Here is a 24,752-nt window from a genome sequence, read left to right as displayed (position 1 = left end):
GGTTGCCTATTGTCCTGTAGCCCATCCCAGCCTTGTGCAGGTCTACAATTTTATCTCTGATGTCCTTACACAGCTCTCTGGTCTTGGCCATTGTGGAGAGGTCGGCGTCTGTTTGATTGAGTGTGTGGACAGGTGTCTTTTATACAGGTAACGAGTTCAAACAGGTGCAGTTAATACAGGTAATGAGTGGAGAACAGGAGAGCTTCTTAAAGAAAAACTAACAGGTCTGTGAGAGCCGGAATTCTTACTGGTTGTTAGGTGATCAAATACGTATGTCATGCAATAAAATGCAATTAATATTTTTTTAAATCATACAATGTGATTTTCTGGATTTTTGTTTTAGATTCCGTCACTCACTATGATAAAAATTACAGACTTCTACATGCTTTGTAAGTGGGAAAACCTGCAAAATCGGCAGTGTATAAAATACTTGTTCTCCCCACTGTTTTCATCATACATTTTACATACATTTTGCATTGCAAAAATATATTTATTTTCCATATGGGCTAATTTGGCTTAAGTGGAAATGTTGTGCAGGGATGGTCTACATAGGTACTCTTTTTATCATAGTACTCTTCAACAGTGAGTGACAGAATCCAAAAAATAAATCCAGAAAATCACATTGTATGATTTTTAAGTAATTAAAAATATTAAAAATACATTTATTTTCCATATGGGAGTTGCTGTTAATATACTGTATTGTCGTGCAGACACGAATGGACCTTTAGTACTGTCACGACTCCTGGGACTCAGGACAGAGGTAAGGATCCAAAAGCAGATATAGACAACAGGGGTAAAAAAGGACAATGATGATGTTTATTGTAGTAGTTTGAGATGACAGTGGAGATACGTAAGAAAAACGTAGACTGGTATGAGTGTATTGTTGGAGTGTGGATAGTGGGTAGCAGTGGTACGAAGTCCGGGAGGCAAGAATGGTCAGAGGGTCAGGCAGGGTCGGTCAACAGAGCGGGGAGTCAGTCCAGGCGAAGGTCGATAACGGTCGATAACAGATAGGTGATCCAGGTAGTTGGGAGGAAGGTGCAGGACAGGTCTCAGAACAAGGGTCTGGAAACGAACTGAAAAAAACACTGTGAGCAGAAGATAACAAAACATGGTACTCGGGAAATTCAGATAGCTTGCTTAATTAGGTAGAGAACACTGTAATAAGTACATGGCTGTACAATAATGCGGCAGGGACTGAAAGTAGACCTCTCCTATTTATAGGGAGAGTGGCAATCAGCCCCCCAGGTGTGTAGACTGGTGCAGGTTCTCAGGATCAGTGGTGATTACGGGTGCTCTGGTGCAGGGGTGCCTTCAGGGAGTGCCGGGAACAAGAAGACTGGTACTCGGGGAGATGTAATGACAGACAAACATAGAAAACGAACAAAATGCACACATAAGGAACCAGAGGCAGGGAGAGACACAAAGGGAAAGGGAAAAACATGCCCTGAAGGGCTCAGGAGGGCCCTATTTTTTTTTTTAATACATCTGAACATACTCTCATGTGGCAGTTTGTCCTTACCGAGTTGTCTATACGTGTGTTCTAGTCTTGGGAGGGACCCTCTGTAAGGTGCAAGTTTAAGGTACAAGTCGGCATGTGCAAATGAAATACAGCAATAGCAGCAATGACACGTGAACTGAAATATCTTATCAGACTAGTCCAGTAGTGCAGAGGGTGGGCATAGTTAGTGATGGGAAGTCAAAGAGTTCAGCAGAGTTCAGCAGGATTTATCAGACAGCTTATAATTCCACAGGTCCTGTTCTCTCAGAGGTGAGTCTGCTGATTAGAGGGCAGAGGCCAGTAATTCACAATTCTTTTAAGAGATTGTAAAGTTTCCCAGTCTGTAGAGACAAAGACAATATCACTCATATATCACTATCAAACATAGGTACTCGATGCCCCTTGTCCCATCGGCAATCAAGCAGCCTAGGGGGGCGTGCTTCTTCACCAAACTCGACCTCTGGAGTGCCTACAACCTGGTGCAGATCTGGGAGGGAGACGAGTGGAAGACAGCCTTCAGCACGGCGTCGGGCCACTATGAGCACCAGCAGTGTTCCAGTCCTTTCTCAACGAGGTGTTCCGGGATATGTTGGGGACGTTTGCGGTGGTGTAGATCGACGACATCCTGGTGTACTCCCCGACATACCCGGAGCATGTGGCCCACATCCATGCTGTTCAACAACATCTGCTCGACCACCAGCTATATGTCAAGGTCAAGAAGTACTCCTTCCACCAGTCCACCATCTCCTTCCTGGGGTACCAGATTGCTTCCGAAGAGCGTCCAGGATGGAGGAGCTGAAGGTGGAGGCGGTGAGGTCCTGGACAGTACCGAAGACCATCAAAGAACTGCAGAGCTTAATTGGGTTTGCCAACTTCTACCGCTGGTTCATCAGGATTCAGCACCATTGCCATGCCACTCGCTTTGGTGGTGGAGTGGTTTTCGCAAGATGGTCCACTTCATTCCACTGTCCGGCCTCCCCTCTGCCCTCCAGTTCGCTGAGGTTCTAGCAGGTTTTCCGGCTGTATGGACTTGTATGGAGTTCACTTCTTGAGTATGGAAAGCCATCATGTCCAGGCTGGGGGTTACGGTCAGCCTCATGTCCGGGTACCACCCACAGAGCGACGGGCATGCGGAGCGCACCAACCAAGAACTAGGGAGGTTCCAGACCAGGTGAGTGGGCCTGTTTTCTCCGCTGGGCGGACTATGCTCAGAACTCCCTGCGCCATTCCTCCACAGATCTCACCCCCTTCCAGGTGGTCCTCAGTTTCCAGCCTTCATTGTGCCCCTGGGTAGGGGGTTCAAGCGACATCCAAGCCGTGAAGGATTGGTTGAGGAAATGTGGTTTGCTGCCCTGACTCCGCCATACACGAACATCTCCCTCTTTCCATGTCTCTCTCCTCAGGTCCGCTGAGGGGATCTGGTCCTGCAGTGGCAACTCCGCCTCCAGTGGAGCTAGGGGTCCGACGTACAAGGTCAAGGCAATTCTGGACTCCCAGCTACTGCGGGGCTGGGTCCAGTACCTGGTGGACTGAGTGGGATACAGTCCAGAGGAACAGAGCTGGGTCTGGTAGTGGTCATCTGTGATCCCTCCCTGATAGCTGAAGGGGGGAGGGGGACTCTAATGGCTGCTCCGCAGGGCGTGGCATGCTCTCTCTCTCTCTGGCTCTCTACCTCGCTTGTGATCTAATTGCCGGCTGGATCAGATGGTAGCAGCACACCCTTCACACACACCTGTTTTCAGTTAGCAATTATGATGTCTATTTAGGTTTCCCCTTTGTCAGCTGCGCCTTTTTGAGGGTGTTGCCGTGCCTTGCCTTTTTTTGTCATTTCAAGTATTTTACTCTAGAAGTAGAAACATATAGTACATGTGGTCTATGTGAATTTGGCATTGTGATATTATGCATGTTGCGTTTCTACATTTAATTACAGCTGGGACCAGATTTGTACTCCCAGGTGACAAGTTGTATGTCCTCAGGTCAATCTCATCCAGCACACCCGTTGACATAAGCAGTGTGTTGGCCAATGCTGAGAAGTCTGTTCCTGACAGTTGTTCTGTTTGGTTTCCTAACTTCCCAAACATGGGATGTCATCATGTACTGAATTCTCTTTCATCGAAGTCAAGCAGATGAGTACTATAGATTGATGTACCTGTCAGATGAGACTTGCTCTACATTTGGCTCCCTGAGCTATTTATTTCCTCAACAGTCCTCTGAGCTGATCTCTGTCTGTAGCAGTAGGCCTTGTAAAAGGCTCTGGTTGGTCTCCAGTGTGATGCCAACCAAGAAGCGGAGGAACAGATCCAGGTGTCCATTCTCACTCTCCTAGGCTTTATCCACTATCATCTTTAGCATCTCATGAAAGGGCAGCCCTGAAGAAACATTTTCAATGAAAGATTCCAGGACATTTAATGTTCTTGATCACACAGCAGTGGAACACGTATAGAGCAGCGAGGAACTCCTGGATGCTTAGGTGAACAAAGCAGTACATATTATTTCGATACAACCCACATTCTTCTTTAAGGATTTTCTAAAACACAGAGTGCAGTGAATCTTCACTGACATCAATGCCACACTCATCCAGGTCTTTCCTATAAAATATGAGATTGCCTTTTACCTGCTGATGGAATTTGAGTTGCACCAGTTTGAGAAGGACATCTTTGTTTTCTTTTATGATGTCCACATGTTTTCTTTCCCCATCATACTTCTTGGTTTTCAGTTTTGTCTGAATCCGTTTGAGGTGAACATATATCTCAGTCAGAGTTGTGATACCTCCACTATCATTCACTCATCAGGTACTGAATAACCCTGGTATGGACACATGATATGGAACCTTGCTGATGTACTCACAAGGGATCTGACTGGCTACCGCTGGTCGGGAGGTTATCCAGAGAAGTGCTTCAGGGAGTAGGTTTCCATTAATTAGATTTGTCATCAACATGTCAACTGATGATTTCTCAGTTAAATCAATCAACTTCATGTTCTGATCAAAATCAGGATATTATACCAATCAGCTGTAACATTATGACCACTGACAGGTGAAGTGAATAACACTGATAGTCTCGTTATCATGGCACCTGTCAGTGGGTGGGATATATTAGGCAGCAAGTGAACATTCTGTCCTCAAAGTTTAAATGTTAGAAGCAGGAAAAATGGGCAACTGTAAGGATCTGAGCCACTTTGACAAGGGTTAAATTGTGATGGCTAGACGGCTGGGTCAGAGCACCTCCAAAACTGCAGCCCTTGTGGGGGTGTTGTCGATCTGCAGTACCTATCAAAAGTGGTCCACGGAAGGAAAAGCGGTGAATCAGCGACAAGGTCATTGGCTCACTGATGCACGTGGGGAGCAAAGGCTGGCCCATGTGATCCGATCCAACAGACAAGCTACTGGAGCTCAAATTACTGAAAAAGTTAATGCTGGTACTGACAGAAAGGTGCGAGAACAGTTTTATCGCAGTTTGTTGCGTATGAGGCTGCGTAGCCACAGACCAGTCAGGGTGCCCATACTGACCCTGATCTGCCGAAAGCGCCTACAATGGGCACGTGAGCATCAAAGCATCATTTCCTTTTACATCACGTGGATGGCCAGGTGTATGTGCATTGCTTACCTGGAGAACACATGGCACCAGGATGCACCATGGGAAGAAGGCAAGCCGCCGGAGGCAGTATGATGCTTTGAGCAATGTTCTGCTAGGAACCCTTGGGTCCTGCCATTCATGTGGATGTTACTTTGACACGTACCACCTACCTAAGCATTGTTGCAGACCATGTGCACTCGTTCATGACAACGGTATTGCCTGATGGAATTGGCCTCTTTCAGCAGGATAATGCACCCTGCCACAAAGCAAAAATGGTTCAGGAATGGTTTGAGGAACACAACAAGGAGTTCAAGGTGTTGACTTGGCCTCCAAGTTCCCCAAATCTCAATCCAATCAAGCATCTGTGGTATGTGTTGGACAAACAAGTCTGATCCATGGAGGCCCCACCTAGCAACTTACAGGACTTAAAGGATCTTCTATTAACATCTTGGTGCCAGACACCACAGCACACCTTCAGAGGTCTAGTGGAGTCCATGCTTCTATGGGTCAGGCCTGTTTTGGCGGCAAAAGGGGGACCTACACAATATTAGGCAGGTGGTCATAATGTTATGGCTGATCGGTGTAAAGTGTGTCTATAATTTCTATAAGTTTTGGGTGGAAGTATTTCAGAAGACTGCATTGATGTTTTTAACCAAATTCATCTCCCAGAAAGGAAGCACTAAGATTAAATCCACATCCTGATTGGCTCTTCCCTTTGCCCAGTTTAGTATCAACCTCATTCTTCTTTCCAGGTAAAGGTTTTGAAAATGTTAATGAGGTTGTTTGGACTGTCTGATGTTTTTTTTCTCCCAGGTTTATTTTCAATCCATCTACCCAACCCCTTCACTCTCTCCCTGTGTGATGTAGTTTTGTGTGAACGCTATTAAGTCGAGTTTGTTCCTCTGCAGTGCCTTCACAGGAAACAAAATTTCTTCTTCAGACTGGCTTTAAAGGGATAGTTTGTCAAAAATTCATATTTTACTCAAAGTTCACTTATGAAGAGATGTTCCAGAAGGCACAGAGTCATCCAGTCAAACCATCCATTATTCAGCTCTGTCCCAGTCTGTCATTAGTGTTATTAACATTGTCCAAATTCATGAATGTAGGTTCGTATCACAATCGCAAAGCTGCATTGCAATCGGAAATGCATAGTCTTTTTACAGCTATCAACAGACAGGATTACTCATCACCATCATCACCACCTTCATCATCACCACTGTAATATAACAGCCTTGCATCTGTCAATATATGTTTTCATTAAATGGGAACATCATCCAAATGTAGTTTATGACTGCAGAATAAGATATTAGCACATCAAGAACACTTTCCATTCTTTCATTCATGCATTCAAGTGGCAAATAGTATCAAAGCTTACAAATGCCACTACACATTAAGGGGGCACCGTGTAGAATCCTGCCTTTAATGCTTTCAGGACTAAATTTAAACAATAACATGACTTGCCTCCTCCACTTCTTCCCTTACCGTTTCAGAATGAAATAGTCTTAGTTAGTCCAGGGTGGTTTAGCGTGAGAAGAATATGACTGGGAGTGTCTAAAGCGAGTATAAGGGGATTACAAGTCAATGCAAACGAATAGACGGAGCGGCTCTATTGTATTTTATTGTAGAACAATAATACTTGAAATATAAACTTAAAACATTAACTGCAAATGTCTATTGGTCATTTTAGCTTGTATTTATGCTAGTAGTAGAGTCAAAATCGTATATGTGGCCCTGTTAATTATCAGCTTAAAAGTTATTGAGGTTTAGGTTAGGGTTTGAGCAGTGCTTAATTTGAAAAATCCCGGAAAACTTTTGGGCACACGACAGACATGAATCCGGTTGGCAACTCGATGCCAATAGGCTACAACACATTGGCAGCACAAACAGCAGAAAACAAAAAGCTAAAACTTTCACAAACTTGTCAGGCGGTGCTGAGGCTATAAGAGGCTGCAGGAACAACTGTCTGAACTCTGAAAGCTTTTAGTAGAATGTTTACAGTGCAAAGTGAACACAGAGATGGAAAAAGACAAGTCATGCGCAGCAGACCGGATCTGTGAAAAGTAGGTGCCTGGACAACCTGAGGGAAATCTGAGAGGTGCTGGATCTTGTTCCGGCAGGATCCGGCTCAAACGAACCACTTGATGTAAAATTAATGAGGATAAGGTTTAAGATTATAGCTAGATATAGGCTTAGGTTTTGTAGGAAATATTAGTGTCCCCCACAAGGACAGAAACACAATTTAGATGTTCCTCTTCAGAAGTACCTGTCCCTCTTCTCTTTTTCTCCCTCCTCATCGGTCTTCTCCTTCTACATCTCCTCCTCTTCTTAATCCTTCTGTCCGGGATTGTCATCATGACTATGGGGAGAGAAAGGGGAGAGAGATATAGGAGCGATACCTATAGTTAGACTTATGTTAATCACCACCATCTACGCCCAGCAAACATACCCAGAAGACACTCACTTTTCTGAAATGTGTTACTAGCATCACATTCAAAATGGGCATGTATTTCTCCCAAAAAAATAACATTTCCCAGTTTCAACATTTCCAAGTAGGTTACCAGAGCCTAACAAAATCAGCTAGATCCTATTCACAAATGATGTCATGTATTTTTTTTATTTTTATGGAATTTTAAAATGTCACTCGACTAATAACGTTCTCAGTGCTAAACTGATGACATTTCTTGGGCCAGCTCAAAAACTGGAAAACGGCATGTTTATTTGTTTTAGATTCCGTCACTCACAGTTGAAGAGTACCTATGATAAAAATTACAGACTTCTACATACTTTGTAAGTAGGAAAACCTACAAAATCGGCAGTGTATCAAAAACTTGTTCTCCCAACTGTAAATGATAAAAATACTATTTAAATAAAATGCCACAGAAATAATTACCACAAATAGGACTGTGGTGCCAGCCACAATAAGAATTAGCAACAATGGATTCCCAGCTCTTCCTAGTTTTGCCTTCAAAATAAAGATTCAACATTCAAGGTAATGAAATTAGATTAAAAAAACATTTGAAACAGTATACATGTCAACTACAAAATGCAAAGCACTATTGGAATGCATTAGAGTGAAAAGAAAAAGTATTCCATTATGGACACATTAAACTGCATAAATGCTTTGACAGTATACTATATAATCAGCAACAGACACAGACTCCAACTATGAAGAGTTCACACAAATATTAGGGGCTTAGCTCTTATTATGGGACTTTAAATATTATCACAGGTGTAAAAAGTACAAAGTAAAAGTCCTTGTTTGTAATTAAGACCTACATTACCAGGTACAGGGAGTTCATAATGAACCAGTGGATAATACAATAAAAAGGAAAGTGAAAAATAATCAATTTAGGACACTGATTAGTTACAAACTTCTTTTACCTGGTAATTTAAGTCTTAATTAGGAACTTCCCAAAAGTGGTGAAGACAGCCAAATACTTTTAAATATCTGAATACTATGAGTATTCAACAAAACTATTTTTACTGTACAGCAGATCTTACTATTCTTTTGGCAGAACATATATTTTCCTTATATAGGTTTTTTAATTATAGCTAAAAACAGAAGACAAATTATTTTTTTCAACAGGTGAAAATGCTATATAATATTTTTTTTTGCATTTGATAAAGTGCTAATAGACAGTTTTTTTTTTCTCCAAATGTGCAAGTTTACCCGAATTATTTTTTTATAGTTTGGATCTTTACACATAAACTGTAGCAAAAATCCAAAGGATTTAAGATTATGAGACATAAACCTGGTATTTATGTATTCTTTCTTTTGTTTACATTTTTCTAGTAATTTTTATATTTTGTTGTTTTGATGTTTAAAGAATCACACGTGATGTTGAATGTTGTATGTGCAGTTTGATATTTGTATGTGCCGTTTGATATTCATATTACACTAAAATACCAAAGTGCTAGAGAAATATTGTTTTAATAAGTATTTATTGAGGGAAATTATTTTCCGGAGGAAAGTGAAAAACAAAAGCCTATTAAGGAAAAACTGAAATCTGCCTTCCTGGGAAGGTGTTCCGGGCCTGTCCCACCGGGAGGAGAGCCCGGGGAAGACCTAGGACACGCTGGAGGGACTATGTCTCCTGGCTGACCTGGGAACGCCTTGGTGTCCCCCCGGAAGAGCTGGAGGAAGTGTCTAGGGAGAGGGAAGTCTGGGCATCGCTGCTTAGACTGCTTGCCGCGACCCGGCCCCGGATAAGTGGAAGAAGATGAATGGATGAAATATATTTTATTTAATACAACCAACAAGTTCCTAGAAAATACACAAAATTAAACTGTCATTAATTCCAAATAACCCTTCATTCTCTTATCTTTTAGTCATGCCAGACTTTATGTACAGGTATGGAACTCATCATAGAATCTGCAGTAGGCTGTATTCACCCTACAATCCCTTCCCAAAGTGCCACAAGACCTGGTTTCCGAACCAGAGAGTGTACAAAGACAAAACATTTACTTTAACTTTAGAAACTTCACTTTCATTAGACACTTTCATTAGTTTGTCCTGGTGGTTGGTGACTCTCATCTTTGTCCCTTTGTGGACAATACTGTGCCTACGCCAAAACAAAGCAGAGGTTGTCGGTACCATTAGGCAAGGTAGGCAGCCACCTATGGGCCCCATGAAAATTCAAACTGAAATACAATTAAAAAATATATAGTAATACATAGTTTTTTTGTAATTATTTGTTGTCTTAATATCTGATTGTGTTGCTCAAAATCATTAAATTAAATCATGGCTTCTAATACATTATTTGTTTTAGACCGAACCCCCCTCTGTTACTCAAATGGTCTGTCCCATATCATTCTCACCAAAGTAGCCCGAAAGATGTTGGGTAGCTTTTATTCAGATCAGCCTGAGCCTGTAGTACGGAAGAGGATTAGTGCCAAGCAATAATAAAAAAATAAAACCATCTCGACATTGAAGTCATTATAATTTTTTTCTCGTTAAATTTCGAGAAAAAAAAGTCGAAATACAATCTTGAGAATAAACTCATTAAATATCGAGAATAAATTCGTTATATTTCGAGAAAAAAATCGAAATACAATCTTGAGAATAAACTCATTAAATATCGAGAATAAAGTCGTTGTGTTTCGAGAAAAAACTCGTTATATTTCGAGAAAAAAGTCGAAATACAATCTTGAGAATAAACTCATTAAATATCGAGAATAAAAGTCGAAATTAAATGTAGAGAATAATGCATTCGATCAGTGTGCATTGCATAGCCTACTGATATAGAGGACATGGCAGAGTTGGATCAATTAGTCAAGCTATATTATAGACTTTCTTTCAGTAACAAATAAATACTATCAACTTTAGCTTATTATGACAGAATTATAATTAGCATAGAAACTTTAAAGAGAATTTGCAAGCGGCTAGGTCTTTTTAGAAGAAAAAAATCAGTCCAATTGGCGCGATGTACTCGGTTTTGTCCAACATGAATTGACAACCAGTGGACAAATGCAAGGTTATCGCTGGCTTCACCTACGCGCGATTCATCGATGTTTCGTGGGTCCCAGGACACCATAAAACGGATTATTACACTTTATTCTCGATATTTAATGAGTTTATTCTCAAGATTGTATTTCGACTTTTTCTCAAAATGTAACGACTTTAATCTCGAGATGGTTTTATTTTTTATTATTATTGCTTGACACTAATCCTCTTCCGTACTGTAGTGATGGGCATTCCGAATCACTAAAGTGAACTGAATAATTTGGTACAGTTCTTTGAAAATATTCTGATCATTTGAATCACCAAATCATTTAAGGATTCTTCATGTCCAAGCTCTTAATTCCATCAATCATGGTGGGACCTTGTTGTTTAGTATAATAGCACTGTTTAATGATTTACATAAATAGCAGCTGAATGTTACCAAATTAACCTGTCTCAGTTCCAAGGTGTTACTCTGCTATATTATTGTGCTGGGGGATATGAGGAATGCACTACTAACTTTTTTTTTCAGTCTCCTCCAGTTTTACATTTTAGGAGGAGTTGAGGTCCTGGTCCACACCTGCGGATTACCTGGTTTGGGGGGCCGGTTGCTGTCCCTGTCCTTGTCCACCTGGTCATACTTCTGACCTAGTCTAAAATCAAATAGACTCTGGATTTAGCCCAGAGAAATGTATTTATTATTCCAATTGGACTCTTAATATCTCACCCGGCACAGCCAGAAGAGGACTGGTCACCCCTCTGAGCCTGGGTCCTCTCTAGGTTTCTTCCTAAAATTCGACCTTCTTAGGGAGTTTTTCCTAGTCACTGAAATTCAACACTACTGTTGTTTGCTCCTTGGGGTTTAAGGCCGGGTGTCTTTGTAAAGCACTTTGTGACAACTGCTGTTGTAAAAAGGGCTTTATAAATCAATTTGATTGATAACCTTTCTCCACTCTAAAAAATGCTGGATCAAAATTGACCCAATTTGGGTCGTTTCTGCTACCCAGAGCTGGGTCTCTATAGTACATATCCAGGACTGGGTTCTTTTGACCCAGTGCTGCTGTGTTAGCTAAATTACCCAAAATGTTGGGTTACTTTGTTTAACCATACATGTGGTTATTTTGACCCAGCAGGTTAGGGTTTTCTACTCTTTGGTTGGGTTATTGTTATTCATAGATATTTCCACCCAGCTTTGGGTTATTTCTTTGTTTCTTGCTGGGTTAATGTGGTTTTAAATCCTAAATTCTATTTAACAAAATGCATTTTAAAGGTTAAAAGACTATTGTCAATATTACCTATATGGTCAATCAATGATGTCAAATTGTCAGTAAATTAATAAACATTTATTGATGTAATTCTTACACACAATCACAACTAAATGTAAAACATCCACATCCCTTCCCTATCCCTTAAAAAAACAATGAGTAATTTCTAAATAAATGTATGGATAATTGTATGCAAGGTCAACCTGAGGCTTCAATAGTTACTAACATTGGAACATGACCACACACAGACACACACACACAGACACAGACGCACAACAACATTATCTCTTGCCATTTCACAGCTTGAATAATAGCAATTCCTAAGCAATCAGAAATAAAAGTAGGAATTTCCAACTAAAAGCTAGCAATTGAACAGAAGTACATTGTATACGACTTTCTTTTTCTTGTGGTCTTCTGCTGCTGTTGCCCATCTGCTTCAAGGCTCGGTATGTTGTGCCTTCAGAGATGCTCTTCTGCATACCTTGGTTGTAACAAGTGGTTATTTGAGTTACTGTTGCCTTTCTATCAGCTCAAACCAGTCTGGCCATTCTCCTATGACCTCTGCCATCAACAAGACATTTCTACACAGAGATCTTCCACTCACTGGATATTTTCTCTTTTTCTGACCATTCTGTGTAATCCCTAGAGATTGTTGTGTGGGAAAATCCCAGTTGAAGTAGAGGCAGCACTATCAGGGCAAGTCACATTTCATATCTGAAAGACAAATACACAATATTTTAGTGAAGTCATCTACAACCCAGAATATATGAGACAGTTCCTATTACACAAAGTGTTCTGAAAACTACTTTCCATAGAATGTCCTACTAGCTAGGTCGGGAATGACAATTTTTGTACAAAAGTCTCTGATAAATTCCAATTATAACTGATATGTTTTTCATTAATATGCTAGTGTGAGAAATGTGCTTTGCTCATAGACAAGTTGAAGCAATACATCATGGGTTTCTCTGAATCTCTGAGTAGGAAGGAGATGAGCAGAAAATGCACATTTGTTAGGTATAAAGGCAATGAAATGTACTTATTTTTACACATAGTAGTCATGTTTTTATGAGGTCCCAAATGTTTCTTTCTTCTAATTTGTGTCCCAGGCTGAAAAGTTAATAATACTGCTGTAGTTAATAATTTGTTACAATCTGCAAATTACACTTGGTGTACAGTAAAACACTGCAGCCAGTACTAGACATTTCAATCGAAACTACAACCATTACATTTAATAGAAGATGGATGCAATTTGAGGTGGTGGTGCACCCCTGTTCACCCACTGTCATCTCAGTTCAACTCAATTGATGTGAATTAGCTACATCTTGGAGTTTAGTTTGGCATATTACACCCATAAAGACAAAGGATGACAATAATAATCTTACCTTCAAATTTAGTGATGCGAGACTCCATATTCCAATCTTTGAGTGTTTCCTCCACCAAAATATCCATTGAATCTCTGAGAGAAAACACAAGGTTAGAGAACTGAACAATAATCCTGGATTGTCTAGATGAGATGGTGGAGCTATAACCTGGCCTAACTAGCGTTAGTTCACTGGGAATAATATTGATAACTAGTCTAATAGCTACTGTAGTGTAGCTAGTTAAGGTTATGAAGAAAAACAGATGGTGAACTTTACAACACAGCACTCTAACTAGTCATTAGCGGTTTGTAGCTTAGATTTTGCCAATCTGGGCTAACACCGCTAACTAGGGTCGCTAACTGAGTTGAATAAACAATTTCCTGGATCCACATAGAACTAACATTTGAATAACATTTGAATAAATATTTAGGATAGAACTAAATACCTGTTTTTGGTGACGACGTCTTGTCCCTCTGCCTGTTCAGTCCATTGAAAAATAAGTCACCTCAAATCCCCACGAGGTGCGGCGGGATTATTGACCCAACACTGAGTTAAGAAAATACCCAGCATTTGGGAAATTAATTGCGCCACTGCATGTGAGCGGTGACGTTTGGCTTGCTGTGTTTATAACCCAGAACTGGTTTTAAATCCTGCCATACTGAAAAGCAACCCAATGCCGGCAAACCAGGGTCATCTCAACAACCCAGCATTTTCTAGTGTTATTTTTTTCAACAATTACCAAATTATTCAGTCTACAGAAACTAATATCACAAGCAAATGAACGCAATGAACAGCAATAAAAAAAGGTAGCGAATTAACCGTGCATGTTTGGTTTCTGTAGTTAAGGAGCATGCACATCTTAAATACGCTGCAATGAAAAAACAGTGCTATCATATCCTAACGATTCATACTTGATGAGTCAGAGGTTCTTACTACACTATGGTTCTTACTACAGGAACGCCACCAGAATTGGCAAAAGTTGTAGTTATGGATGCTTAAATGAGATACATGAAAGCTTGGCCTATGTGTTATGTCAAAACTGAGGAGGAGGTGGAGGTATTCACGGATACATACGAAAACCCGATTATGCGAGATCCGATGCGTTATCCGACTTGGACGTAGTTGACTGTCTCATCAAGCTCGGTTACCATGTTTCTCAGATCCGTGTGAAAAAATCCCGACAATATTCGAAATTATATCATCATAACATATCATATCATTCAAAATGGCTATGTTTTGCCATAACTATTTCAATTGAGATATGCGATCAGATGCTTTGAAGTTATGAGGCTTGGTGGTTAGGACTGTTTTAAAGAATTTTTTATGTTTCGCAATGATATCCAACGCGGCCGACTTCGTGTGAGAGGCGACGACTAATTTCAGAAGCTCCACGACTCTAGAATGTAGTTTAGGCCCCTAATCAGAGGCGTCGCTAGGTTCATAATACGCGACATCTACATTGCCATAAAGCGCGACCAGAATGACAGATTCATAGATCAGGGGCTATTTTAATTTTTTGGTCCATTTGAGATCCATAAAAGATCACGTACAGGGCTAACGACGCCACTGCCCCTAGTTATTCTAAACTACTATAAAAAACATGCACGGTTACAGCACAGGCCATTTAACGGATATGCTTAAACAATGAAAAAAAGCGCACAATTTTGCGGAAGACAAGATAGCGCATTTTGGAGATGGCACATTACCTGGTACCAAATATTCTACTTACTCTGTTTTTAACATTAGCTTTTTTCATTCCGTCACAGTGCTTAACTGTTATTCAATTGTTAAATATAGCTTGTACAGTCATGGACAAAAGTGTTGGCACCCCTGAAATTATTCCAGAAAATCAAGTATTTCTCACAGAAAAGTATTGCATTAACACGTTTTGCTATACACATGTTTATTCCCTTTGTGTGTATTGGAACAAATAAAAAAAAAGAAGGAAAAAAAAGCTAATTGGACATAATTGCACACAAAACCCCCAAAATGGGCTGGACAAAATTCTTGGCACCCTTTCAAAATTGTGGATAAATAAGATTGTTTCAAGCATGTGATGCTCCTTTAAACTCACCTGGGGCAAGTAACAGGTGTGGGCAATATAAAAATCACACCTGAAAGCAGATAAAAAGGAGAGAAGTTGACTTAGACTGTGCATTGTGTGTCTGTGTGTACCACACTAAGCATGGACAACAGAAAGAGAAGAGAACTGTCTGAGGACTTGAGAACCAAAATTGTGGTTCATCAAGAATCTCAAGGTTACAAGTACATCTCCAGAGATCTAGATGTTCCTTTGTCCACAGTGTGCAGCATTATCAAGTTTGCAACCCATGGCACTGTAGCTAATCTCCCTGGACGTGGACGGAAGAGAAACAGTTACGAAAGGTTACAACGCAGGATAGTCCGGATGGTGGATAAGCAGCCCCAAACAAGTTCCAAAGAAATTCAAGCTGTCCTGCTGGCTCAGGGTGCATCAGTGTCAGCACGAACTTAAACGCTATGGCAGGAGACCCAGGAGGACCCCATTGCTGACACAGAGACATAAAAAAGCAAGACTACAGTTTGCCAAAATGTACTTGAGTAAGCCAAAATCCTTCTGGGAAAACGTCTTGTGGACAGATGAGACCAAGATTGAGCTATTTGGTAATGCACATCATTCTACTGTTTACCGAAAACGGAATGAGGCCTACAAAGACAGGAACACAGTACCTACAGTCAAATATAGTGGAGGATCAAAGATGTTTTGGGGTTATTTTGCTGCCTCTGGCACTGGGTGCCTTGACTGTGTGCAAGGCATCATGAAATCTGAGGATTACCAAAGGATTTCTGGTCGCAATGTAGGGCCCAGTGTCAAAAAGCTGGGTTTGCTTCCAGCAGGACAATGACCCCAAACATACTTCAAAAAGCACACAGAAATGGATGGCAACAAAGCGCTGGAGAGTTCTGAAGTGGCCAGCAATGAGTCCAGATCTAAATCCCATTGAACACCTGTGGAGAGATCTTAAAATTGCTGTTGGGAAAAGACGCCCTTCCAATATGAGAGACCTGGAGCAGTTTGCAAAGGAAGAGTGGTTGAAAATTCCGGGTGAGAGGTGTAAGAAGCTTATTGATGGTTATAGGAAGCGATTGATTTCAGTAATTTTTTCCAAAGGGTGTGCAAACAAATATTAAGTTAAGGGTGCCAAGAATTATGTCCAATTAGCTTTTTTTCCTTCTTTTTTTTGTTTTGTTCCAATACACACAAGGGGAATAAACATGTGTAAATCAAAACATGTGTTAATGCAATACTTTTCTGTGAGAAATACTTGATTTTCTGGAATAATTTCAGGGGTGCCAACACTTTTGGCAATGACTGTAAATCCTTGTGCCACAGGTCAGCATTGCGGTTATAATGGTCTCTTCTACTACTGTTTTTACCTCAGTATTTTTGTATATACAGTACAGGCCAAAAGTTTGGACACACCTTCTCATTCAATGCGTTTCCTTTATTTTCATGATTATTAACATTGTAGATTCTCACTGAAGGCATCAAAACTATGAATGAACACATATGGAATTATGTACTGTAAAAAGTGTGAAATAACTGAAAACATGTCTTATATTTTTGATTCCTCAAAGTAGCCACCCTTTGCTTTTTTGATAGCGCTGCACACCCTTGGTGTTCTCTCAATGAGCTTCATGAGGTAGTCACCTGAAATGGTTTTCACTTCACAGGTGTGCCTTGTCAGAGTAAATTAGTGGAATTTCAACCATCATTTGTGTTGTGCAGAAGTCAGGTTGATACACAGCGGACTGCCCTATTGGACAACTGTTAGAATTCCTATTATGGCAAGAACCAATCAGCTAAGTAAAGAGAAACAAGTGGCCATCATTACTTTTACAAATGAAGGTCAGTCAGTCTGGAAAATTGCGAAAACTTTTAATGTGTCCCCAAGTACAGTCGCAAAAACCATCAAGCGCTACAACTAGAGCTCACATGAGGACCGCCCCAGGAAAAGAAGACCAAGAGTCACCTCTGCTGCTGAGGATAAGTTCATCTGAGTCACCAGCCTCAGAAATCGCAGGTTAACAGCAGCTCAGATTAGAGACAAGCTGAATGCCACACAGAGTTATAGCAGCAAACACATCTCTAGAACAACTGTTAAGAGGAGACTGCGTGAATCAGGCCTTCATGGTCAAGTAGCTGCTAGGAAACCACTGCAAAGGAGAGGCAACAAGCAGAAGAGATTTGTTTGGGCCAAGAAACACAAGGAATGGCATTAGACCAGTGGAAATCTGTGCTTTGGTCTGATAAGTCCAAATTTGAGATCTTTGGTTCCAACCGTCGTGTCTTTGTGCGACACAGAAAAGGTGAATGGATGGATTCTACATGCCTGGTTCCCACTGTGAAGCATGGAGGAGGAGGTGTGATGGTGTGGGGGTGCTTTGCTGGTGACACTGTTGGGGATTTATTCAAAATTGAAGACATACTGAATCAGCATGGCTACCACAGCATCCTGTAGCGACATGCCATCCCATCCGGTTTGCGTTTAGTTGGACCATCATTTATTTTTCAACAGGACAATGACCCCAAACACACCTCCAGGCTGTGTAAGGGCTATTTGACCAAGAAGGAGAGTGATGGAGTGCTGCGCCAGATGACCTGGCCTCCACAGTCACCGGACCTGAACCCAATCGAGATGGTTTGGGGTGAGCTGGACCGCAGAGTGAAGGCAAAAGGGCCAACAAGTGCTAAACATCTCTGGGAACTCCTTCAAGACTGTTGGAAAACCATTTCAGGTGACTACCTCTTGAAGCTCATCAAGAGAATGCCAAGAGTGTGCAAAGCAGTAATCAGAGCAAAGGGTGGCTACTTTGAAGAAACTAGAATATAAGACATGTTTTCAGTTATTTCACACTTTTTTGTTAAGTACCTAATTCCACGTGTTCATTCATAGTTTTGATGCCTTCAGTGAGAATCTACAATGTAAATCACAGGTGTCAAACCGGTTCCACAAAGGGCCGAGTGTCTGCATGTTTTTGGTTTTTCCTATAAATTGGTTCCTAGTTCATACCTACACAACCAGGTGAGGGTAGAAACTAACCAATCAGTGACCTAATTAACCAATCAAGTACAAGGAGAGAGCAAAAACCTGCAGAAACTCGGCCCTCTGTGGAACCGGTTTGACACCTCTGATGTAAATAGTCATGAAAATAAAAGAAACACATTGAATGAGAAGGTGTCTCCAAACCTTTGGCTTGTACTGTATATACACTCACCTAAAGGATTATTAGGAACACCTGTTCAATTTCTCATTAATGCAATTATCTAATCAACCAATCACATGGCAGTTGCTTCAATGCATTTAGGGTTGTGGTCCTGGTCAAGACAATCTCCTGAAATCCAAAATGAATGTCAGAATGTGAAAGAAAGGTGATTTAAGCAATTTTGAGCGTGGCATGGTTGTTGGTGCCAGACGGGCCGATCTGAGTATTTCACAGTCTGCTCAGTTACTGAGATTTTCACGCACAACCATTTCTAGGGTTTACAAAGAATGGTGTAAAAGGGAAAAACATCCAGTATGCGGCAGTCCTGTGGGCGAAAATGCCTTGTTGATGCTAGAGGTCAGAGGAGAATGGGCCGACTGATTCAAGCTGATAGAAGAGCAACTTTGACTGAAATAACCACTTTTTAAAAACCGAGGTATGCGGCAAAGCATTTGTGAGGCCACAACACGCACAACCTTGAGGCGGATGGGCTACAACAGCAGAAGACCCCACCGGGTACCACTCATCTCCACTACAAATAGGAAAAAGAGGCTACAATTTGCACAAGCTCACCAAAATTGGACAGTTGAAGACTTGAAGAATGTTGCCTGGTCTGATGAGTCTCAATTTCTGTTGAGACATTCAGATGGTAGAGTCAGAATTTGGCGTAAACAGAATGAGAACATGGATCCATCATGCCTTGTTACCACTGTGCAGGCTGATGGTGGTGGTGTAATGGTGTGGGGGATGTTTTCTTGGCACACTTTAGGCCCCTTAGTGCCAATTGGGCATTGTTTAAATGCCACGGCCTACCTGAGCATTGTTTCTGACCATGTCCATCCCTTTATGACCACCATGTACCCATCCTCTGATGGCTACTTCCAGCAGGATAATGCATCATGTCACAAAGCTCGAATCATCTCAAATTGGTTTCTTGAACATGACAATGAGTTCACTGTACTGAAATGGCCCCCACAGTCACCAGATCTCAACCCAATAGAGCATCTTTGGGATGTGGTGGAACAGGAGCTTCGTGCCCTGGATGTGCATCCCACAAATCTCCATCAACTGCAAGATGCTATCCTATCAATATGGGCCAACATTTCTAAAGAATGCTTTCAGCACCTTGTTGAATCAATGCCTCGTAGAATTAAGGCAGTTCTGAAGGCGAAAGGGGGTCAAACACAGTATTAGTATGATGTTCCTAATAATCCTTTAGGTGAGTGTATGTCACGTTTTGTTTATCACAGATACAAGAGACACAGATCTTATTGCAGCACAGTATAAATCTTGTGCCCCAGGTCAGCAATCCATTATAATGGTCTATTCTACTCCAGAGCTTTACTCTAAATTATTACCACTTATCCGATTGTTAGAAATGGCTTGAAAATGTGATGTTATACCTCAATTTATTTGGTATCCTGCACATTCTTTGGTACCAAATATCCTCATTACTTGTTATAATGTTTACTGGTAATTATTTGAAAATGTGGAAATGTGGAATTAAAACGCCAAATGGAAATTTGTCTGGTTTGATCAATCATTATTCTTGATAAACTGCATGCCATAAATATTAAATATATATATATACAAGCGGCAGATCGCTCGAAAATAGTGTTTGCCTCCGACGGGCCGCGGAAGGGCCGCCTTCAGTATAACGGCGGTTGGCCCGCGGGTCACTTAAGAAAGTGCTATCCCTGACCAGGACCATCACAAATGGCAACCAGACTGAGGTGACATTTATTCAATTCCATCATCTCGTTCTCACACATGTTGATTATAATGACGCAAATATTGATTATGATGGTTATAGCAACACTGCTACTGATCACAAATTAGCGATGTTGGCTCCCCAAGAATGCTCTGAGAGTGTAGTGACACAGAAAATAATGTCTGTTCCATGTGGCCCTCCCAACTGACAGAGAAGGGAAGGTACAGAATAGTGGAAAAGGAAGGTATATGAATGCACTTGATCATGATTAAAAAACTGTATACTTGAACAAAATGGCTAAAGGCTTTGTGCTTCACTGTAGTTGTAGCTTATAAGGCGGTATGTACCTTTCAGATAATTATTCTTAAACTAATTGATTTACTCGACTGAAAGGGACAGCAATGCAAGTGTCTTTGGAAGTGGCAGTTCCATTCAACAAGAAAGAAAGAAAGAAGGTATGTTTAAAATGTTGCTGGTATGTCTGTGATTAAGACAGTAAGGTAAAAAATACACAATGTTGGGTCCGCAACCAGTCTCTGCCTAGGGGCCCCAATTTGCAGTGGTCTCACTCAAAACCTTCCTTTTCAACTTTTTTGGAAAGGAAAGAAAAAGGTGCATTGGTCTCTTTATTTTTTCTGAAGCTGTAGGTCATGCTGCCCTGGCTTTTTGCTTCATGTCTACTCCTGCAGCCATAGCTTCACAGCTGATGGCAGATATGTTACACAGAGGCCTTTTCCTGAAACTCGTCTATCAACTAGCTTATGCAAATTGAGATCAGGAGAAAAGCGGCAAAAGCTGGTGGCCCGCTGGCTGTATGACATTTTAGCTTCCTGCGGCCCGCCAACAGCAAAACGCTGGCGGACCGCCATCAATTGCTCACTGGCAATTACAACCCATAAAGAGTGAAGATTTTGTGATGCCAATTTTGTCTCTACTGAACAAATACACTTTGTTCCAGACACTGCGGTGCAATGGTGCAACTTGTACTATTTCTGATGCAAGCTGAAGTGTTAGAATTGTGTTCGTAATGTACTATGTGATTCACATTATTGTAAGATGCTTTCTTTTCTCTGCATTCCTACACGATTCTGACAACAAATACAGCTTCTAATGCAACAAGATTCATGAATTCAGAATGGGGTTGGAGGCAGGATTGTACTCTGAGTGTTAAGGAGTACCCACTTTAATGTTCACAAAATCTTGAGCTGAGGCTGTACAGTCCAATATGTAATGTGTTCACTATGTGTATTAGAACACTGTCAGTAGAATATAATCCCCATAAAGTCTATCGGCAAAATGCGATAATGGTTATTTCCGCATTTCACTATTCATTTATTCCATAAGGAATTTTAGAATCGCTTCAAAAAGGCATGTGTTTTTTCAGCCTTACTCTGGCTAGGCATTATGACATCTGTGTAAATCTTGTCAGGACAAGGTGATGTTTGTCAAAATATTTGCTTCAATTCGGTCTACAAAAATATATTTGCATATATTTGGCCAATATTGATAAAAACGAACTTGTTCTGTAGATATTTATACAATTGTGAAGATGGCAATGTGGTGTAAGCCTACACAAAACACAGACCTTATTTGAAGTGTATCTAAAAAAAATCCTATGAAAGAAATGCTTGGTATGAGAACTGAAAGATCCACTTTTCCAGTTGGGATTATTCATACTATTTTAGTCTATGCAATTGTGATGTTTAATTCATCCACATTAGAATTGCCATTTTGTTCCCTGAAAAAGAGGTCTATTTAACAGCGCTCATACATTGCTTCCCGTTATCTAGTCGAAATGTGCACAGTTTCAAATCCATGTTCATTATTTTAAATCGTAGACTTTTATTTTGATGGCGAAAGTAGGAGAAGCTAGTAATCTGCTATTGTGGCTAGGTTCTACTCGATTCTTATGCGTATGGAGGAATGAAAAAAGCGATGACGCAGAGAAAGCTGCCGTTACCGCTATCACACGCATGAACCAATTCAAGAGACATAGTAGCATCTCCAAGAAAATCGCAATTTTAAAGTGACACTATTCATAATACAACTTACCCTGACTGATCTGAACTCCTGTTTTTATGGTCAAATTCACCCCAAGCACTCTGTAGATGCTGGAGCATCTCTTCTCAATGCCACACGACACTTCCGCCACAGTAAAATCGAACCAGTGAGCGGACTCGGACGTTGCAGAAGCCTACCACCCGGCTGGTGGTAAACAACTGCGGTTCTTTTCAGTGTGAGTGAGAGGGTCAGAATGTACAGCTGCAGACAGTAGATTACGAGATGACGATGTCTTTGTCTGGTACCATATAACAACAGCCGTGAAATGGGATTTAAACGGGACCTTTAAATGAAGATTCAAGGCCCTACTAGTATTATCGATTGATGTCAGGTTTGTATGCGTAATTTGTTACAGCTAAGGTTTCAACGCGACCTACAGTACCAGCCTGCCAGCATAGCTGTTATAATCAGGGCTACTAGCAGCGTAATTAGGCTAACCTACGGGATGCTTATTTTTCCCAAATCAATGCCTCTCCCTAGAGGTTGTATAAAGGTCTAGGATGATAAATAATATAGTAAAGTTTGTTGCTAGCCAGTCACTTTTTTATGCATTTTGTTTTTGCAAAACGTAATTGTCAATTTTTTAAATAATATCAATTACTTGTTACAGTTGTTTTCATGGATATCTAGCTAGCTTATGTTAATAATAATGTTACAGATATGCCAGTGATGACACTGACAGCTAGGTCAGAGTGGGGGAGGTAAAAACACAAAAGCCATAGTGTGACATTTATTCTTGTTCATTGAATGGGATTTCAGAAGGACCATGTCAACTCCGCCATGCCATCTCCCCCAGTCCATTTTCTTCCTGCTTGATTCAAAACACCACCATCCTCCAAAGCCTGTCAAGTAGAGATGGTAAGAATCTGCAGCGAATTTAGCTAGCGTTAGCTAGCTAGCTAGCTAGCTAGCTGAAGGTGAGAGAGCAGACGACAGCGGCCTCGAGCTCAGAATCGGATGCTAACAGAACACAAGTGTTGATGAGATTGAGAGGCAGTGCTGCTTAAAACAACACAGATAAGCCAATGCAGAAGCCATAAGCCCATATTTTCTTTCATTGGGCCTAGCTGTCAGTATGACGTTTTTCTACTGAAAAAAAATGTAGAAATTGCATTAAGCTGTGTCAACTACTACGGTGACTGGACTTTTAAATACACTTGTTCATTTAACCATCTTAACGACAACACACGATGGCTTCCGGTGACCACAGGGCAACAAAGATGGAACTGTCAGAAGAACCTGTTAAAGAAAATAAAGAGTTATTGAGTCAGTATGAGAATGGGGACCCTGCATACACAAATGTCAAATCACAAAGTTTACCCTCTCTGAATGACCCTGTCCAGCAAAGTACCGCCAAGTCTTTGCAGCAGCAGGTGTCAGTAACGCAGGACCAGAGCACGGAATTCATCAAACTCTCACAGAGGGTCAACCTCAACCAACCTCAACCCGAATCCCCAACCAGGACTAATGTTAACTATTCCCCGTCCAGGTCTAGTGTGGTGGGGATGAGTAGTTCGTTTAATACAGAGATGCAGGTTAGCAAACCCAGGAGTAAAAACCAGACAAGGCAAGGTTTCCTCGCCTCAAGGCTGCCTCTGATGAGTCTACCCACCAGGAAATACATTGGTGCGATTCTCGAAGACTCCCGCTGTTTTTTATTCTGCATGTGCTATCTGACATTCATCCAGTCGCTGATGGTGTCTGGCTACCTCAGCAGTGTTATCACCACCATCGAGAAGAGGTACAGCCTCCGGAGCTCTGAGTCCGGCCTGCTGGTCAGCTGCTTTGACATAGGCAGCCTCCTGGTGGTGGTCTTCATCAGTTACTTTGGAGGCCGAGGGCAGAGGCCCCGCTGGTTAGCCGTGGGGGCTGTGTTCATAGCCGTCGGAGCGGCCCTCTTCTCGTTGCCCCACTTCATCTCCCCTCCGTACCAAATCCTAGAGGTGAACTCTTCCAGGGGCAACGAAGGCTTGTGTATGATCAACAATGGCAGCGGCAGAGACTTTTTGGATGTGTCATCCTGTCCCAGGGACCAGGAGGGTAACGAACACAACCTATACGTGGCCCTGTTCATCATTGCTCAGATCCTGGTGGGCATGGGGTCGACGCCCATCTACACCCTGGGACCCACTTACCTGGATGACAATGTCAAGAAGGAGAATGCCTCTCTTTACTTAGGTAAGAATGTTTGCATGTGTGTGTGGAAATCTAATAGTTTATTATACTACTTAAGAATGATATATTGTGCTGTCCTTTGCCAACCCCTTTTTCCATCTGCCTTGTCCTTTACAGAGGGCCTTATGGCCTTCTTTTCCCTTTATATATTTAGCCTCTTAAACTTAGACTAAGGTCATTCATTCAGTCCATGCACTTGAACGGTCTCTAATATCATTCTTATGGGAGGACTGTCCACAATGTGAAAGAGAGGCTTTAATCGTACCGTGACCAATAGTGACTTAATGCTAGTGTTATATAGGCAGGGAACAACGAAGGCGAGGTTGTGAGGTGACATGGCCCATCCGGACCTTCCTTTCGGTCTTATAAAGGAGCTACCACAGTCAGTGTGATAGAAAGACAGATTTATTGCTTGT

General features: G+C 41.4%; 1 protein-coding gene and 2 long non-coding RNA genes across 5 annotated transcripts in view; 1 reads left to right on the top strand and 2 right to left on the bottom strand.

Annotated features, from left to right (window-relative positions):
* Positions 1 to 717: 717 nt before the first annotated feature.
* LOC109615632 lies at positions 718 to 22,259 on the bottom strand. The gene is made up of 3 exons (XR_002196630.3): positions 22,153 to 22,259; positions 7,340 to 7,432; positions 718 to 1,076 (listed from the first exon to the last, which is right to left on the bottom strand). It is a non-coding gene; the product is annotated as an uncharacterized LOC109615632 (long non-coding RNA).
* On the bottom strand, positions 11,918 to 13,706 carry LOC109615631. The gene is made up of 3 exons (XR_002196629.2): positions 13,588 to 13,706; positions 13,164 to 13,237; positions 11,918 to 12,495 (listed from the first exon to the last, which is right to left on the bottom strand). It is a non-coding gene; the product is annotated as an uncharacterized LOC109615631 (long non-coding RNA).
* Positions 22,260 to 24,752, top strand: part of LOC105018377 (solute carrier organic anion transporter family member 5A1) — a 27,463-nt gene continuing 24,970 nt past the window's right edge. Inside the window, exons 1-2 of one of the 3 annotated variants that reach the window (XM_029118284.2) lie at positions 22,260 to 22,492; positions 22,921 to 23,019. In XM_029118284.2, coding sequence (XP_028974117.1) covers positions 22,486 to 22,492; positions 22,921 to 23,019 — 106 coding nt within the window. In that variant the 5' untranslated portion in view covers positions 22,260 to 22,485. Of the gene's footprint in view, positions 22,493 to 22,920; positions 24,340 to 24,752 lie in introns of those variants that run through there. The other 2 variants (XM_029118286.2, XM_010883749.4) reach the window with 2 other exon arrangements.

This window comes from Esox lucius, chromosome 3 (genome assembly GCF_011004845.1).
Source record: "Esox lucius isolate fEsoLuc1 chromosome 3, fEsoLuc1.pri, whole genome shotgun sequence".
Classification (NCBI taxonomy): domain Eukaryota; kingdom Metazoa; phylum Chordata; class Actinopteri; order Esociformes; family Esocidae; genus Esox; species Esox lucius.
Note: the sequence above shows the minus strand (reverse complement) of the source record. Positions and strands in the feature narration are given on the sequence as shown.